This window comes from Equus przewalskii, chromosome 20 (genome assembly GCF_037783145.1).
Source record: "Equus przewalskii isolate Varuska chromosome 20, EquPr2, whole genome shotgun sequence".
In the NCBI taxonomy this organism is placed as follows: Eukaryota; Metazoa; Chordata; class Mammalia; order Perissodactyla; family Equidae; genus Equus; species Equus przewalskii.
Genome location: NC_091850.1, coordinates 28,180,159 through 28,200,138, shown reverse-complemented (window position 1 = coordinate 28,200,138; position 19,980 = coordinate 28,180,159). Strand labels below are relative to the sequence as shown.

The 19,980-nt window shown below is 35.3% G+C and overlaps 1 protein-coding gene across 5 annotated transcripts in view; it reads left to right on the top strand.

The window, feature by feature from the left end:
- The window catches only part of NIPBL (NIPBL cohesin loading factor), a 195,300-nt gene that overhangs the window by 155,424 nt on the left and 19,896 nt on the right, over nucleotides 1–19,980 (top strand). For all 5 annotated transcript variants that reach the window (XM_070586980.1, XM_070586979.1, XM_070586982.1 and 2 more), the window contains 5 exons: nucleotides 2,030–2,164; nucleotides 3,128–3,226; nucleotides 4,050–4,103; nucleotides 17,537–17,645; nucleotides 19,155–19,291. In XM_070586980.1, coding sequence (XP_070443081.1) covers nucleotides 2,030–2,164; nucleotides 3,128–3,226; nucleotides 4,050–4,103; nucleotides 17,537–17,645; nucleotides 19,155–19,291 — 534 coding nt within the window. The remainder of the gene's footprint in view (nucleotides 1–2,029; nucleotides 2,165–3,127; nucleotides 3,227–4,049; nucleotides 4,104–17,536; nucleotides 17,646–19,154; nucleotides 19,292–19,980) is intronic.

The following is a 19,980-nucleotide window of genomic DNA, read 5'->3' as shown; positions in this document are numbered from 1 at the left end:
AATTGGATTACTTTTTTCACTTATCATTGCCTTTTGATTATGCCATTTTACAATGAGTAAATATAGGAACTACATGGCATAGTTAAATATTTTGGACAGTAATCTAGAGTAATTATATATCTATGTATATAAATAGGAAGAATTAGTAAGAGTTAAGTGCAGAACTTTGGTATCTGACACTATTTTTGGATCCTTTATGAGTATGTGCATGTTTCCTTAAAGCTGAATTATGACAAGCTCGCGTACCTGCAAGTTAAACCAGAAAGTCATTTGAGTCTTAAGAACAAACTTAAGCAATACTATTCCAATATATTCTTTTCTTGTATGTCATGGAATTCTCTCACCCTGAAGCACTTTCCTGGAAAGTAAAAGGAAACGTTGGCATTACAAAATATCTGTGAAATCTCCACATCACCCACTGCAGGCATATTGACTTCTGTAACTCAACAGGGATGCGTTAGGTACAAGATTAGGTATTCCCACAATGGCAAGAGTTTACTTTATCACCTTTAGCCTAGTCTCAGAATACTGTATGACTGAGAGTTATAGTTTCAGCTTCAAGTAGCATAAAATCTTGATTTAAGAAAAGAGTAGAAAAGTTTTTTTCTCTTTTACTGCCTCAGCCTTTTCAAGAGTGAAGGGAAATATTAGCAGGATTCTCAAATCTAATGATCTCTGGCAGCAACATATCCTAAAATATTTTCTTGACTGCTAAATTGTATAACGGAAATAATTTTGCACAATAAATGTTTGATGCTTTTTATTTCTGAAACTTTTTAATTATGAAAATTTATAAAGTTGAAAAGTAGTACAGTGAGCCACCTATGTGTCCACCACCATATTTCATCTGTATTTTTTGCTAATTTAGTTTAAATTAAATTTCAAACATTTTGCTACTTCTCCTGTGGATGCTTTAGCTTACCTTTCCAAAAAGTAAGGATGTTGTCCTTGTAAACAAAAAACCATTATCTCATTCAAACAAATTAACACTCCCTAAATTCAAATTTAACACTCCATATTCAAATTCTTTAACTCTCTCAAAAATTGGATGAAAAAATTCTTTCACGGATTTTTCTTTTGTTTTTAAACAGAATCCAGTCAAAAGTCATATTTTGCATTTGGTGGTCGTGTTTTAAAATTTAGAGTATTCTCTTTACACACTTTCCTTGTGAAACTGACTAAAACCACCAGGGCAATCTTTTTCCTCATGGTTTTGTTTAATTTAATTTGTTCCTTTGTTTCTTGTATTTCCTATAAAGTGTAAGATAGTGACAATAATTTGATTTGATTTAGGTTAAAATTCTTGTTACAGGGGGCTGCCTGGTAACATAGTAGTTAAGTTCGCACGCCCCGCTTTGGCAGCCTGGGGTTTGCCAGTTCAGATCCCAGGCACTCCCCTACACACTGCTCATTAAACCATGCTGTGGCAGCATCCCAAATCCGAAATAGAGACAGCACAACCAGAAGGACCTACAACTAGAATATACAACTATGTACTCGGGGGCTTCGGGGAGAAGAAAGGAAAAAAAAGATTGACGACAGATGTTAGCTCAGCTGCCAATCTTAAAAAAAAAAGCACTACTGTCTTTAAACAAACAAAACAAAATAGAGGAAGATTGACACAGATGTTAGCTCAGTGACAATCTTCCTCACCAAAAAAAAATTTTGTTACAAATACTTCATATGCTGTTTAAGTACCAGACGTTATTCTAAAAGTTTCATGTTTATTATCCCATTTAATTTTGGCAAGCTTATACTCTAGTGTTGTGTTCAGTAGTTTAATATTTTTCTATGTATTGGATATCTATTTGAAAAGTAAAGACAATATAATAAAATAACCCATATTTATAGTAACATTAACGAGAAAGAAAATAAAGAGGAATTATATAGACCATCTTTATCATGTTAATAAATAGTGAATATACCACTTGTTGGTGTTTACTTTGTAATTTCATTTGTCAAGTTTAATGCATGCTCGCACCTAAGCATCTTGATTTTCTGACATTTAAAAATACCTTTCTGTTTTTAGGATACTGGTATCAGTGTCAGAAAAAGAGTAATAAAGATTCTAAGAGACATCTGTATTGAACAACCCACATTTCCAAAAATTACAGAAATGTGTGTAAAAATGATTCGCAGAGTCAATGATGAAGAGGGCATTAAGGTAAGATATAACGTTGACTATTTGAAAATTTACTTTTCATTAATGTTTTAAATAATTTAAATATGTATTGTATCAAAATTTTGTTGATTTAAATATATATATAAAAACTTTACAAGTGAATCAACATTTTTAGATTGAAGATATACTTTGATATATTTTTTATTTCTAGATTTTATATTAATAAAATCTGATCTTTCCCAACCAATTCAGCATTATAATATTTAATGTCATTGTAGAGATTGCATTATATACAGGAAGTTGATTATCAAATTCAAGTTATTTTGATATTCAAATGGTATGTGCTTGGTTTTCTAAATTAGTAAATGCCTTATTGAAAGTTTAATCCTGAGTTCATTAGTGAATTTACATATATATGATTGTCCCTGTATTTTTTTTTAACGACTTCTCTCCAAAAGTGGTAAAAATATTTTTTAGTTTGATCAAAAACATTTGAGGAGCTGGCCCCGTGGTCAGTGGTTAATTTCGCCCGCTCTACTTTGGTGGCCAGGGATTTCACTGGTTGGGATCCTAGACGCAGACATGGCACCACTCATCAGGCCATGCTGAGGCAGCGTCCCACATAGCACAGCCAGAAAGACCTACAACTAGAATATACAACTATGAACCTGGGGGGCTTAGGGGAGAAGGAAAAAAAAAATGAAAACGACTGGCAACAGTTGTTAGCTCAAGCGCCAATCTTGGAAGGAAAAAAAAGAAGCTATCTTGAAAAAAAATTTGAGTGTTTACTATGCAGAACTTTTGGAATGTCTTTACCAAATTGAAAAAATTTTTAATTTTGAGAAATTGATTTTTTTTTTAAACTGAGGAATTCATACCAATGATTCCCAGTAGTTTGTGTTTTCATTAGTTATTTATAGCTTTGTTTGGGGCTTTAATGAGAATTTGGGACTGAGAATTTTGCCATGTTTGTTGTAGTTACTTTGAAATTTTTCTTTCTTCTAGAAATTAGTAAATGAAACATTCCAAAAACTCTGGTTTACTCCAACTCCACACAATGACAAAGAAGCAATGACGAGGAAAATTTTAAACATCACTGATGTGGTAAGAGGGACTGGAACAAGGATATGATTCCTGTGGGTGCAAACCTAGTTGAGGCATAGTCTGTCTTAAAAAGGAAGAGACAATGATGAGGTCAATCTCAACATTTAGTACTACTTCCTTTACTTTATATGTCTGGAAATACTCAAGGGATGCAAGTAAGATGAGACTGATGTTTCTACATAGCCCCACTTTTTTGGCATTCGCTGATTTAAGCACTCATGTTGAAATTCTTCACATTCCTCCAATGATTGAAAACTGAGAGAAAGGAAAGGAGAAGTAGATGAATAGACGCAATAACCAAGGGATAGCAACCTGAGATAGTAATTCCTACCTTTTTCAAAAGAGATGATTTAGTTTCATTATGTTTAATTATACACATAAGCTGTAAGTTTTTTTCACACAGATTACTTTTCATGTGTTGAACATAAGAAATTTTATATTATTGACTACCTGATCATCTGTTTCGCTGTCTTTAAATCTATTTTCTAGAAGGAAAATAAGAAGCAAACATTTCCTTTCTTTATTGTTTAGACCTTACAGATTTTTCTGACAGTGTGTAATTTAAGTTATTGTTCAAAATTTAATACCATATTTAATTTCACTAATTTCTTGAATGTCTTCTAAGATATTTTTGGAATAAAATTCTTTAACATTGGTAAATTATTGGCTTACTGAAAAAAATAGTTCACTTTAAAAATAAGTTTTCAGTTCAGAACATTGAGATATTTATATACTTCAGGCTAACGCATAGCTAAAGTTTATTTTATTCGTGTTTTTAAGTAATTTTCTAACTTTGATAGTTTGACCATATTTTCCCCTTTAGGTTGCAGCATGCAGAGATACAGGGTATGACTGGTTTGAGCAACTCCTTCAAAACGTGAGTGTTATTTTGACTCCTGATAATAGCTAACATGAAATTTATTAGAAGGTCAGTCAGTTCTTTGTAGGCTTTATGATTTAAAAAGAAGCTTTTCAGTCATTTTTTTAAGTATTTGCCTTTTGTTAGGGAAAATTTATTTCAACATATTAGGCTGAATGTTTTGGTTAATGTCTCTGTTTAATTGATTATTCACTTGCTTGTTATAAGTGAGTTTTCTGAATCACTAATTGAAATTCTATCTTCTTTTCCTTCTAGATAATTGTTTTTTTCTTATCCCTTTAATCTAGATGATAGACATGAGATCTATAAATAGATATACAGATTACATTAAATATATATTTACATTATTTGTCATGTTATAAAATATGTAGAATTTCCTATGGTAGAGCAGAATTAAGCCACAATTAGTATTCTTGAAAAATTTCATAAATGGAAATGTCTTGCTATGAATTTTTTTATTTCAGAACTTTTCGAATAGATAGAAGTACCACCATCACCCAGCTTCAAAATTTTTAAGCATTTTCCCGATCTTGTTTTATCTCTATGCCTCCCCCATCTTTTTGTTTGTTTGTTTGTTTTCTGGTTTTTTTGGATATGATACTTTTAAAGCAAATCCCATATTTTATATCATTTCACCCATAAATACTTTAGTATCTATCTCTAACAGAAATGGCTTTTAAAAAATAACCAGAGGGGCTGGCCCAGTGGTGCAGCGGTTAAGTGTGCACGTTCCACTTCGGCGGCCCAGGGTTCGCTGGTTGGGATCCCAGGTGTGGACATGGTACCGCTTGACAAGCCATGCTGTAGTAGGCGTCCCACATATAAAGTGGAGGACGATGGGCATGGATGTTAGCTCAGGGCCAGTCTTCCTCAGCAAAAAGAGGAGGATTGGCAGCAGATGTTAGCTCGGGGCTAATCTTCCTTAAAAAAAAAAATAAAAAATAACCAGAATATCATTATCATCTATATCAAAGTAAATATTAATAAATTATCCCCTAATATCTAATACCTAGTCAGTGTTCACATTTCCTAGATTGTCTCAAAATGTATTTTTATAGTTAGTTTGCAGTTGCTTTGGTTGATATGGATCTTAAGTCTCTTAATCTGTAGTAGTCAGCCCTTCACCCCTCCTTTTTTCAGGCCACTTACGTGTTCTTTTGTAGAACGTCCCACCTTCTGGGTTTCATAGATCTCTTCCTTCTGGTGTCATTTAAGTTGTTCCTCTATCCACCATGTTTTTCTGTAAACTCTTGGAGGCTTAATAATATTGAAGTTCAGTTTTGGGAGTAGGGGATAAGAATACTTCATAGATGTTGCTGAATATTATTGCATCACATGAGGAGACACATAATGTCTGGTTATCCCATTTCAGTGATCTTTGAGTTTAGGTGTTGTCAGCCTGGTGCATCTATTACAAGGATTTTTTATAATATATATATATAACCATCTGTTATCTAATATATAATATACAACCATCTATTATCAAGATTAGGTTGAAATGATTATCACCTAGATTTATTACTTCCATTAGAAGTAGCAGAATACTGATATTTTTCTAATTATTTTTTTCCTTCTGTATTAATTAACTGGAAATCTTTAGAGAGGAAATTTGTTCTGATTAACTGTTTGGTTACCGTGAAATACAGTTTGTTTAGGAAAGACAGGGGAAATGCTTGATTCTTTTCCATTACTTAGTTTTCAGAATGAGTTTTCCTGTTAACCTTCAAAGGTGATGAATGAATTTGTTCATTTTCTAATAAATGCATTCCAATCATAATTCCTCAAATTGTCTCTTCTTTGCCCAGTAGTAGTCCCTTCAAGTTGGTCTTGTATACTTTTAATATAACCTCATTATTCTTTTGTAGCCTGGTTACTTTCTGCCTCTAAAGATGCCCCAGACTCATCTTGTACTTTCCTGCCCCAAACCTGAAGTCAGCCATTTTTCCAAAAAGCCTTTGTGGGAATAATCTGGGTGCTATGGATGTTCATTGCTAATGGGTTATCATAGTTTTGGGCCTTCTCAGAAGATGTTAATTTACTATCTACTTAAGTCCAGTTATTTCTGTTTGTGTTTTATTTTTAGTAATAAAGTAGGATTTTGTTGTATTTTTAACAGTCAACCACAATTGTTTCTTTGAGGCATAATTTACATGCAAAAATCTTCATTAATTTTAGGTGTATAGTTCAATTAATTTTAATTGTATACAGTGACATAACCTCTAGCACAATCAAGATATAGAATATCACTCTTAAAAGCTTCCCTGTTGGGGCAAGCCCTGTGGCCTAGTGGGTTGAGTAAGGTGCGCTCTGCTTTGGCAGCCTGGGTTCAGTTCTTGGGCACCAACCTACACCATTTGTTGGCAGCCATGCTGAGGTGGCGACCCACATACAAAATAGAGGTAGATTGGCATGGATGTTAACTTATGGTTGAATCTTCCTTGGCAAAAAAAAAAAAAAAGCTTACCTTTGCCTCTGTGTAGTTGATCCTCTCCCCCTGGCCCTAGGAAACCACTAATCCACCTTTTGTAGAATTTCAAATCAATGGAATCATACAGTATGTAGTCTTTTTCATTTTACTTCTTTTAATTAGCAGAATGTTGCTGGTATATTAATATTTTATTTCTTCTTGTTGCTGAGTAGTATCAGTAGTGTGTGTGTATCATAACTTATTAATTTGCAAATTTATTGACTTCTGGGTCCAGTTTGGGCTCTTATGAATATTTGTGGGCCAGTTTTTGTGTAGATGTGCATTTTCATTTCTTTTGGGTAAATTCCTGTGAGTGCGATTGCTGGATCATGTGGTGAGTAGGAAACTGCCAAACTGTTTTTCCAAAATGGCTGAACTACTTTGCATTTCCACCAGCAATGTTCCTCTTGCTCCACATTCTCACCAGTACTTAGTATTGTGAGTCTTTTTAATGTTAGCCATTCTGGTGATGTGTAATGGTGTGTTACTTTTAAAAGTTTTTTAAGATGCCTGTTTTAAACACCTTCATGGTGTTTGTTTATGTTATCCAATCTGTAGTATCTTAGACTCTCTTCATAAATCATCTTCCATTTCATAATTTTTTGATATGTAGCATCATTTCCCTCCTAAATACATAATTAGCTCTATATTATAAAGCCTTATGCCCATCTTAGCCATTCCAAAGGGAATATGATAATTTCTAGAAGAATCTACAACTAGATGTTTCATCTGATAATTATAATAAATGATTAAGTAAGAATTAAGGGTAACTATGAGAAATGTCATTATTTAGTATTACTAAAAAGAATCTAAGATAATATCTCTATGTATTATTGGCAAGTTAGAAGCAGAAAGGAGATGACTAGATTTATAATCTCTTAGCAATAGTAGTTTTATATTCTTTATATCTTTATTCTCTAGTCCTCTTTAGTTAATTGTCCATTCAATCCTTTCTCCCTATTCTGTGCTGTTTTTTAGTTACTGCCAACAGTTTAGTTTACCAATGACATTGTGATTTTATGATACAGTTATTAGACTAGCAGAGTTTAGTTAATGAAAGAAATAAAGCTGAAAAATATTTGTATAAATACATGTGACAGAGACATAACCACTCTTAGCAGTTATAACAACACATAGGCATAAATTTTGAGAGAAGCTAGGAAAGATGGGGAGAGTAGACTACTGGAATTATTGGGAATTCTTGAGTCATGAATAATTAGCACACTTACTGTTTCTACATGAGCTCATATACACACATTCCATTCCATCCAATTTCAGATATTTATTTTTATTATTTTTGTATTGGGTCGGTTTCTTATAGATGAGTGATTGCCCATTCACACATACATCAAACTCTGTTTACTGACTAAATAATTTTGTTAGTATGTCTCTCTCTCTCTCTCTCTTTCTCGCTCTCTCTCACACACACACACTTTTTAAATGTATGGAGATTCATTTCCTCTTAACCTTTAATGAATTCATGGTTTTTTGTCATTTTCCGGTAATATAGGAAAGAGACAGTTTTATCATGAAGGTCCTTAAATTTTTTTTTTACTTCTAAAAAGTGGTCCAATTAGTTTAAACCATCATTATAGCCCTATGATAGGTACACAAAAATTGAATTGATTTTACAGTGCCACTCATTTTTATTGCTTATGATCCAGGACTATGGCCCTTTTTTAGTTTATGAGAAAATACAGACAATGAAAAACTTGAATGACCTGTATTTCATCTGTTCCTAGCCCTTGTAATCCAAAACAAGATCTCCTTCTTGAAGTTTACAATCAAATACTCTTTCTCCATCAGCCAGTGAATGAGCAAGAAAAACTAATATATCTGTACAATTTAATGGTACTCCACATTATAAACATAGATGAATAATAAAAACATTATGCAGGGTGAAGAAAGCCTTACACAGAAGAGTACGTATTCTGATTCCATTTATATGAAGTTCTGGAGAGGCAAAACTAATCAATATTGCAAAAAAATCAGAGGAGTGGTTATAGGGGGCCAGAGAGTGACTCGGAAGGGCCATGTGTTAGTCAGGGTTCTCCAGAGAAACAGACACAAGAGGATACTGAGAAGAGGAGAAAGAAAAAGATTTATTATAAGGAATTGGCTCATGTGATTAGAAGGCTCTTAAGTCCCACAATCTGCTGTCTACAAGCTGGAGGCCCAGAAAAGCCACTGGTGTAGTGCAGCCTGTGTCTGAAGGCCTGAACCAGGGGAAGCCAATGGTGTGAATCCCAGCCTGCGAGTACAAGAGGAGACTGATGTCTCAGCTCAAGTAGTCAGACAGAATGGTCAAATTCTCCCTTTCTCCACTTTTTGTTCTGTTCAGGCCCTGGACAGATTGTATGTTACCCACTCACTTTGGAGAGGGCAATCTGCTTTACTGAGTTCATCAATGCAAATGCTAATCTCATCTAAAAACACCCTCCCCAGCACACCCAGAAATAATATTTAACCAGATAACTGGGCATCCCTTGGCTCAGTCAAGTTTGACACATAAAATTAACCATCACAAATTCACTGTTTGTCAACTTCGCACCCATATACATCTCCTTAAACCATACTTAATCTCCAAATAAAGATAATGACAAGGTCATAATTCCACCTAACATGATAAAGCTATCCTGCATACACTGAAAACGCACTAACCCTTTCCCCAGAAGAAGTAGTAAAGTCCTTGAGTGGTGTTTACTCTTCTTCCTGGTATCCGGTAACTTAAATACTACGATATCAGATTAACAACACTTAAATACCATGATATGAGGTCAGTACATCTTATGTTACATGGTAAGGATAAGAGAGAAAAAAAACAAAGACAGTTGCAGGCATGTGCTTGTTCTCTCTCTCCCTCCCTCCCTCCGCCCCCCCTCCCTCCCCCCGCTCCTCCCTCTTCCTCTCTTTCTCTCTCCCTCCCTGACTTCTTCCCTCCCTCCCTCCCTCCCTCCCTCTCCCATTCACACACATACAAATGTATTCATAACAAGTAGGAAATACTCATGATAATTAAAGTCCTTGTTTCTATAACTGATCATGTAATCATAGCTGGTATTTATAACTATCTTCTCTCACTGCCCACTCTATATTCCCTTTGCCTTCAGCTGGCACCTCAGCTGGTCGTGGTTCTTTCTGGTGGAGTGACCCATACCTTCATTCCTGAAGGGTCTGAGCCATTTGTAGTCCTGCCTGGATTGGGTTGTTGTAGTATTCCATTGACCTCAATCACAGGGCATAGTAATACTAAGAGACGCCCTAGGGATCTATATTCCAGACATACTCTTCCTTACCTCCATTGTGGAGTAGTGGTTCAATTTCTCCTTGGTAGTCAGGATCAGTCACTCCAGCCAGCACCCTAACTCTCTTCTTTGCCTGTTGATTCAGAGGTATGAGGAGCCCAAAGTAGTTGGGTGGCAGTCTTCCAGTTCAATGGGATTATTGTTTTGTCTTCTAGTGTAAGCATTCTTCCCTCTGAAACTAAGATCTCTAGGACAGCAGAGCATAAAGTTGCTGGAATAAGAAGCAAGAGTTTTCCTAGTGGGTCACCAGGGGTAATAATAAGTGATGCCACTCCCATTTCTACCTCTTGATTCCTGGACCATGAATCCTGGCTGTGGACTAAACCACACCATATATTGGATGCTGGTTCAGAGCATATAGAGGCTTCTGGAGAATCTTGCCCCAGCCATGTAAGATATTGCCACCTATCTGGTGCTGTAACTCAGTCTTCAAAAGGTCATTCCACGTTCTGTCAGGCCAGCTGCTTCAAGATGGTGGGGAACATAAAATAGTGAGTCTGGGCGTGAGTCTCTTGCTGCATTTCTTTTTGTGAAGTGAATTTCTTGACCAAAAGCAATGTTATGTGGAATACCATGATTGTGCATAAGGCATTGTGTAAGTCCACAGGTGGTAATTTTGGCAGAAGTATTGCATGCGGGAAGGAAAATCTGTATCCAGGATAAGTGTCTATTCCAATGAGAACAAAATGCTGCCCCTTCCATGATAGCAGCAGTCCAGTGTAATCAACCTGCCACGAGGTAGCTGGCTGATCACTCGGAGAATGGTTCCGTGTCAGGGACTTAGTGTTGGTCTCTACTGCTGGCAGGTTGAGCACTCAGCAACAGCCATAGTCAAGTCAACCTTGGTGATGAGAAGTCCATGTTGCTAAACCCATGCATAACCTCCATCCCTGCCACCATGGACAGTTTGTTCATGAGCCCATTGGGTAATGAATAACAGGGGTGGCTGAGAAAAGAGGCTGATATCCTCAGAGAAGCTATCTACAGATAGTCGTCCTATCTACTTGATTATTAAAATCTTCCTCTTTGGGGCTGGCCTCATGGCCTAGTTGTTAAGTTCAGCATACTTCACTTTGGCGGCCCAGATTCAGTTCCCAGGCTTGGACCTCTACCACTCATCAGTGGCCATGTTGCGGTGGCAACCCACATACAAAATAGAGGCAGGTTGGCACAGATGTTAGATAAGGGTGACTCTTCCTCAACAGCAACAACAACAAAAATTTCCTCTGCTGGGGTTACCCTTTGGTGAACATTCACATAGGACATAAATGTCTTCACGTTTTTTGCACATTCAGAAATGTCTATCCACATGCCTCTTCCCCAGATTTCCTTGTCACCAACTTGCCAGTCATGTTCCTTCCAAATCCCTGACCATCCACACAAACCATTAGCCACAGTCCATGAATCAACATATAATTACACATCTGATTATTTCTTCTTCCAAGCAAAGTGAACAACTAAGTGCACTGCTTGAAGTTCTGCTCAGTGAGAGAATTTCCCTTCACCACTGTCCTTCAGGGATGTCCCAGAAAGGTGTTATAGTGCTGCAGCTGTCCACTTTCAGGTGGTGCCTGTATATTGTGCAGAACCATCTGTAAAGCAGACCCAAGTCTTCTCTTCCTTTTTCAGCTGATCAGAGGGAATTTCCCATGAGGCCATAGGTACAGACCGGGAGAAAGAAGACAGTGTAGCGGAAGTGGGAACTATAGGCATTTGAGCCACTTCTTCATGTAACATACTTGTGCTCTTAGGCCTGCTCTGGCCCAATCACATATACACTACTTTCATTTGATAATGGAGTGCTGTTGTGTACACCCAACTTTATGGCTTGCTGTGTCAGATAACACCCAGTTCATGATGGGCAACTCAGATTGCATGGTGATTTGGTGGCCCATGGCTGGGCATTCAGTATCTACTAAGGCCTAGGAGCAGCCCAAGAGCTGTTTCTCAAAAGGAGAATAGTTATCCACAGAGGATGGCAGGGCTTTGCTCCAGAATCCTAAGGGCCTGTACTGCAATTCATCTATAGGGACCTTCCAAAGGCTCCAAACAGCATCCCTACCTGCCACTGACACTTGAAGCACCATTGAAGCTGCTGGATCATATGGCCCAAGTGGCAGAGCAGCTTACACAGCAGCCTGAACCTGTTGCAGAGCCTTCCTTTCTTCTGGGCCCCACTCAACACTGGCAGCTTCTTGGGTCACTCTTTAAATGGGCCAGAGTAATACACCCAAATGAGGAATTTGTTGCCTCCAAAATCCAAAGAAGCCTACCAGGCACTGTGCCTCTTTTTTGGTCATAGAAGGGACCAGATGCAACAACTTGTCTTTCACTTTAGAAGGTATATCTCATGCCCACACCACTAAGTCCCTAGGAATTTTGCTGAAGTAGAAGACCCCTGAATTTTTGTTGAATTTATTTCCCAACCTCTGACACACACATCTTACCAATAAGTCTAGAGTACTTGCTTCATTTTGCTAAATGCAATCAGCATAATGTCATCAATGTAATGTGATAATCTTGTTAAAGGGAAAGGTAATCAAGATCCTACAAACTAAATTATAAAATAGGGCTGGAGAGTTTATATACCCCTGAGGTAGGACAGTGCAATGTATTGCTGGCCTTACCAACTGAAAGCAAACTGCTTCTGGTGGGCTTTTGACAGGGCTGGAGAAAAAGGCATCTGCCAGATCAATAGCTGCATACTAGGGACCAGGGGATGTGTTAATTTGCTCAAGCAATAATACCTCATCTGGTACATCAGCTTCATTTGGGGTCACCACCTGGTTAAACCTATGCTAATCCACTGTCATTCTCCCAGATCCTTCTGTCTTCTGCACAGGCCAACAGGCAAGATTGAATGAGGATGTGGTGAGAATCACCACTCCTGCATCCTTCAAGTCTTTGGTGGTAGCACTAATCTCAGTAATCCCTCCAGTAATACAGTGTTGCTTTTGATTTACTGTTTTCCTAGGTAGAAGCAGTCCTAGTGGCTTCCACTTGGCCTTTCCGGCTGTCATAGCCCTCACTCTAAGATGAAAGAACTATTGTGGGTATTCTGTCAGCTGCTGAATATATCTATTTCAATTATGCATTGTGGAACTGGGGAAATAACCACAAGATGGGTTTGGGGACCCACCAGACTCCCTGTGAAACAGACCTGAACTAAACCTCCATTGATGAGCTAACCTCTGTAAGCCCCTACTCTGATTGGTGGGCCAAAGTGATGATTTGGGTCTCCTGGAATTATCAGTTCAGAGTCAGTGTCTATTAATCCCTAAGAGGTCTGATAATTTCCTTTTCCCCAATGGACAGTTGGGAAGAAGATTAACAGTATAAATTTTCAGTAGTATGTTGGAGTCTTTGCTCAAGAAGACAGCCATCTGCAAGCTAGGAAGAGGATCTTCACTAGAAACCAACCATGCTGGCATGTTCATTTCGGTCTTCTCAGCCTCCAGAACTATGAAAAATAAATTTCTGTTGTTTAAGCCACCTAGTCTGTGGTATTTGTTATAGCAGCCCAAGATGACTAAGAAAGAAATTGGCACCAAGAAGTGGTGTGCTGCTGAAACAAATACCTGAAAATGTGAAAGTGGCTTTGCAATTGGGTAATCAGTAGAGACTGGAAGAGTTTTGAGGTGCACACTGGAAAAAGCTGACATTACTGTGAAGAGATATTTAAGGGCAATTCTGGTGAGGGCTCAGAAAGAAAAGTGGAGAACTGAGGAGAGAAAGCTTCAGTCTTCTTAGAGAACACGTATAATCATGTACAGAATGTTTGTAGAAATATGGATGGTAAAGGCCATTCTGATGAGATCTCAGACAGAAATGAGAAACATACTACTGGACAACAGAGAAAAGGTAGTTCTTGTTATAAAGTGTCAAAGAATTCAGCTGAATTATGTTCTTATTCTAGTATTTTGTAAAAGGTAGAAGTTCAAGTGATGAAATTGAATATTTAGCTAAGGAGATTTCTAAGCAAAGTGTTGAAGGAGCATCTTGGTTTCTCCTGCCTGAGTTTACAATCAAATACTGTCTCTGTCTCCATCAACAAGTGTGAATGGGTAAAAAACAAATGGTATATCCATACAATTTAATAGTATTCCACACCATGAAAGAACAAACTGCTGATGCGTAACAGCAACACAAGTGAGCAGTAAAAGCATGTGGAGTGAAGGAAGCCTTACACAGGAGAGTACATATTATGATTCCATTTATATGAAGGTCTAGGAGAGGTAGAACTAATCTGTATTAGAAAAAAATCGAAAGAGTGTTTGCAGGGGGCCAGGGATTGACTGGGAGGGAACATGAGGGAACTTTCAGGGGTGATGGTACTAGTCTATAACGGTGGTTCTAAAAGTTATCAAGATTACCTGTGACTTGTTAGAAATGCAGGTTCTAAAGCTTTACCCCAGACTTAATTAATCAGTAACTCTGAAAGTAGGGCCCATCATGTTATATTTTAACAGTCTCTCCAGATGATTTTGGTAGAAGCTAGAGCTTGAGAACTGCTGTTCTATGTCTTGGTAGGAGTTTGAGTTATAATGGTGAATACACTCAACAAAACTGAGCAAATGTAGAATGCAGATTTGTACATTTTATTTCATGTAAGTTTTATCTCAAAAGGAAAAAAGATGAAGTATACTGAGGTCTACAGTTTACTTTGAAATGCATGAAAAATAAGATGGATAGAGATGTGTGCATGTATAAATATACATATGCATACATATATATGTACACGCGTATCGTGAGTGCAAGGCTGATTTAACATCAGCATCTGTGTGTGTATGATTTATCATCAAAGAGGAAATAAGTAATCATTTCAGAGTACACAGGAAAAAATTTTGATAGAATTTAATACCCTTGAATGATAATGTCTAATAAACTAGAAATAAAACAAAATCTGGCAGAGAATAAAGTCTAAAACCTAAAATGAAAACACGCAAAATGGGAAAATGTTAAAAGAGATTTCATCAAAATCAAGAACAAAAAATTTCATCAAACATGTCAAAGTGATTATAAAATGTATATGGAAAAGCAAAGAACTAAAAATAATTGTCACTTCTGAAAATTTGGGGCACTAACTTGTCTTACCAAATATCAGGACTTATTTTTAAAGATACAGTGATTAAGATAGTATGGTACTAAATAGACCAGTGGAACAGTATAGAGAGCCCAGAAGTAAAGCTCATTATTATATAGGATATACTTACTATAGGATATACTTACTATAAAATAGAAGTGATACTGCGGTTAATGGAGGAAGGATGGACTTTTCAGGAAATGGGGCTATGATAATTGGGCTGTCCATAAGGAATTTTTTTTAAAAAAATTAATTCCTACTTCAACTCAACAATCAACTCCATATAGATTAAAAGAAATCTTTAAAACTTTCTGTAGAGAAGGATTTCTTGAACAAGTCACAAAAACCATTAACCTTAAAAGATTGATAAATTTCACTACCTTAAAAGGAAGAACATTTATGAATCAAAAGACATCTTAAAGAAAGTGAAATCACAAGTCACAAATTGGGAAAAGATATTTGATGCACATATAACTGACAAAGGATCATTATTAAGAATATATAAAGAACTCTTCTCCTAAAACCAATATAAGATTAGAGTCCCAGTAGGAAGATAGGTAAAAGTTATGAATAGGCTTTTCATAGAGGAAGTAACACATATGACTTATAAGGTATTCAGTCTGATTAGTATTATGGGAAATACAAATCAAGACTGCATTTTACACCCATTTGATTAGCAAAAATTGAAAAGTCAGATGATAACAGATGATGGAGAAGAGATGGATTAAATAGTATCTCTTAAACACTGCTGCTAATTGAGAAAATATAACCAATTTGAAAAAAATTAGTATTTAATAAAGCTGAACATTCATGTATCCTATGCCCCAGCAGTTTCACTCTGAGGTATATACCCAAGAGAATCTTGCATGTGTGCTCCAGGATATAATTAAAAGAATGCTCATTATACTCCTAGAATTGTAATTAACCTATCTTTAGAAAAATGGGTAGATGAATTGCAGTAGAGAGACACAAAGGCCTTTTGTTGTATAGCAGTGAAAATGAATAAAATACAGCTACATGCAACAACTTGAATTACAACTAGTAACATAATGTTGAGTGAAAGAGGCAATTCCCAAACACTTACATCCGGTATGATACCTTTTAGAAAGTTGAAAATCAAGCAAAACTATAAACAGTATACAACCTACACAATTTTTTAAAGCAAAGAAATGATAAAATTCCTGGTAGTGGTTACCTTGAAAGTGAAACAGGAAGATAGGATAAGGGAAGGAGCACATTGGGAAATATAAGATATTGGAAATACTTGTGTTCTTGAATTGGGTTCACGGTGCATCATTATTACTTATGAGTAAATAAAAGAGGGCACATACCAATACTGATGGTGTCATGAACCAAAATTTATGATTAATGCTGTTGTATATACTTAATGTCTTAGAGAGGAAAAAGAAAAAACAGGAATGAGGGGATTGTTTCCTGCTCTTGCCTCAAAAAGAACAGGCTAGCATGTGATTTTAATAGCTGCTTAAGGAATTGAGTTACAGAGCAGGACAAGGAGAATTTGCTGATCAGAGTTGAAACTAGGTAAATTGAAGTTTTCTGCTTTGCTTTATTTCTTTAAATTGGGAGAGTGGGAGCAATGTATGTGTTATGTTGTTCTGATTGCTGTTAGTTGTTTTAATATCATCAATGCCTCTTAACGTGAAGGTTTAACCTTGTGTTGTCCAATACTAGCCACATGTTTTTTTATTTAAATTAATGTGAATTTTTATTTTTATTTAATTTTAATTCCTCAGTCATACTAGCCACATTTCAAGTGTTTAGTAGCTGCATATGACTCGTGGCAACCATATTGAACAGCACGGATATAAAATATTTCCATCATTGCAGAAAGTTATATTGGACAGCACTGGAACTCTTCACAGAAATCAATACACATTTCAACTTTAAATCCCTGTAATTGTGTTAGCTCGTTTTTATTAACAAAACAGATACACCTGTTTTGTTATATGGTGAATGACTTTACCATTGGCCTATGATTATGAAAGATTGGATTGGTTTTATTTTTTGGCTACATTTAGACTGATCTCTTTTCCTCATCTCATCATTCATAATATTTTTTTAACATTGTTTATTAATAATTTGGCAAACAACACAGAAGAAGTCTAGTCTTACGTTTTATAATTACAAAATTTAAGGGGCAATTCAGATGTAGTTACAGTTATATAAAAGATGTAATTAACCTCTAATATTCTTTTTTGAGACATCAAAGGACTTGAAATAACGAGGAATGGAATTCTAATTCTTTAAAATAATTCACCTAGCATTGAGTGGTACTCTTAAGATCACCTTTCTCATTTCTCTCATATCCTATATAAGGTCCTACACACAGCAGTTTAAATACTTAATACTAAAATTGTTTGAAATATTTATAAATTACTGGTTTATAAGATATTTTAAAACATTTGCTATATATTTTTATTAATTTGCATTTTCAGTATTAAATTGTTAATGACAAATTGAGAAGCTTATTATGGACATATTTAATGCATTTATATTATTATTGCCTAATGAATAATTATACTGGGATTTTTTTTTTATATATACACATATATAGTTGTTGAAGTCCGAAGAGGATTCCTCATATAAACCTGTGAAGAAAGCTTGTACTCAACTTGTTGATAACCTAGTTGAGCACATTCTTAAATATGAGGAATCTCTAGCTGGTAAGACATTTTATATATTGGTCATTAAGTTGATTTTATAAGATATTTTAAAATACTTTGAGCACGTTTCTCATTTTTGCCTCTGGCTCTGCTTAGCCTAATAATTAACTACTTCACTTTTAAATGAAATCTGTTTTTTGTTTGATGATGTATCTTAGATTGTATTGTTAAGGTTGACTAAGATTATCTAGAGCAGTGTAATAAAAGCATAGACCTCATCTCTTCCACATATCTTTCAATAGCAAATAATTGTAGATATCATATTGAACAAGCATGAAAGTAAGGCAGGGGCTAATATGTATTTAGCTAGTTGTGCTTGTCCAAAAACTGTTTGATCTTAAATCACATAAAATTTTCTCTCAAAACGAAATTGCTTTAACTATTATAAAATCTTTTTAAAAGATTTTAGTACATTTGTAATATCATTTATAATTGTATAAAATGTGCTTAATCTTGAGCTAGAAAGCTGTTAATATTTTTAAAATTGATAAATTCCTTAAATAGTTAATATTTTATATTATCTATCACATTATTTATCAGCCACAAATATGAAGTTATTAATCAAAATATAAATAATTATATAAAACCATAAAAGTAGTCATTGATATCTATTGCTTAAAGCACACAAGACTAGCATTACTTCCCATCTCCTAATGTACATTCATGTGGAACAATAGTCAGCCTTGGTCATTCTCCAGAACTGGGGACCAGTTGCCCCTTACAGAGGTACCATTTATGGCACCTAAGGAAATTGTTGATATCCTTTATATTTTTTATACAGTTTATTTTCTTTAATTTTTTTTCATTTTCCATGTGTACCTCTTTTTCTTTTTATCTCCTTGTTCTGTTTCCCCTATTTTTCCCTATCCTAGATTTTAAGGGTGATACTGTTGTCACTTAATGTTAAAAAGTTGCTCATCTCCTCTAAGAACTAATTAATTTGCCTCCTGAGAACCAATGTGTGTCCTAAGTAGCATCGTTTTCCTCTCACAGGAACAACATTTTGTTTACCTTTCTAGTGTAGCACTGATCCAACTTCTTAATTTATTACTTCATCTTTTAACATTCTTCTACCACAGCAGCATTTCTTTTTTCCGAGTACCCTTAAACACAGTATCACCTCAGCTAAATTGTTTTTGTCTCCCTTGGCTAATATTCTTCCCCATATTCACATCTATCCATTTTTAGATATAATCAACATCATGTGTATTCCAAAAAGCCCATCTCTAAACTTCCCAACTTCCTTTCTACTCTTTAACTTCAGTCCTACTCCTCTCAGTGTAAAACTTGCCTTCCATAGCCTAGCCTCTTTGTCCTTTATTGTAATTTACATAATAAAGAAAAAATGGAATGCAAAAAGTCTAGTATCATAAGAAATGCTAATCTGTTATGTTGAGGCATGTAGTGAATCTTTTCAGGGGATAATATTGAATAATTTAAATAATTTTCTGTATAATTTCCACTGCCTTCTCATATTTTAGTGTCTTATTTCTCTGTTTGTTTTTCCAGACTCTGACAATAAAGGTGTGAATTCTGGAAGATTGGTAGCTTGCATAACCACTTTGTTCTTATTCAGCAAAATAAGACCCCAGCTCATGGTTAAACATGCCATGACTATGCAACCATACCTTACCACTAAATGTAGTGTAAGTATAGAGCTGGCCTGTTTTTTTGTTTTACATAAACCTTGCAGTAAGTATTTTAAATTTAGAATTCACATTGTGTCGTCCACATTTTCACTGAGAGAGTACTGTCATTTTCACTGACAGATCAACTGTGTCATATACTCAAATATCTGTTCTAATATTTGTGGCAAGTTACCTACAAACATCATTTTTCTGATGTATTATAAATAAAGTTCAGGCTCCATTTCTCTGTAAGCTTCTCAAGCCACATCTTCAGTAAATGTTTAATAAATGTTATAACTATGTTAAGACCTCAAAAGTGAACAAGGCAGAGTTTCTGTCATTTTGAAAGTTACTGTCTCTTGGATTCTGAATTTGCTTTTCATTTGTCATTTTTTGTATATTTTATTATAAATATATTTTATTTTTATAGCAATATATTGAATATGGAAAATCTAGTATTATGTCAGAGATGTTAAGCTGTTAATATTTTGATTTTAAGTTAATAGTATGCATACTCTGTTTTCCTAAAATCAAATGTGAAAATTAAATTAAAAATTTCTTAAGTAAAATAATCCAGCAAGTTACTTGACAGTACGGTGAGTTAGTGGCCTATTACAAAAATAGAAAAATTATAAGACAGCCTGGTGAGTTAAGTGGCTTGTTACAAACACTAAATTTTAAAATACTCTAAAAACTTAAAAATTCCT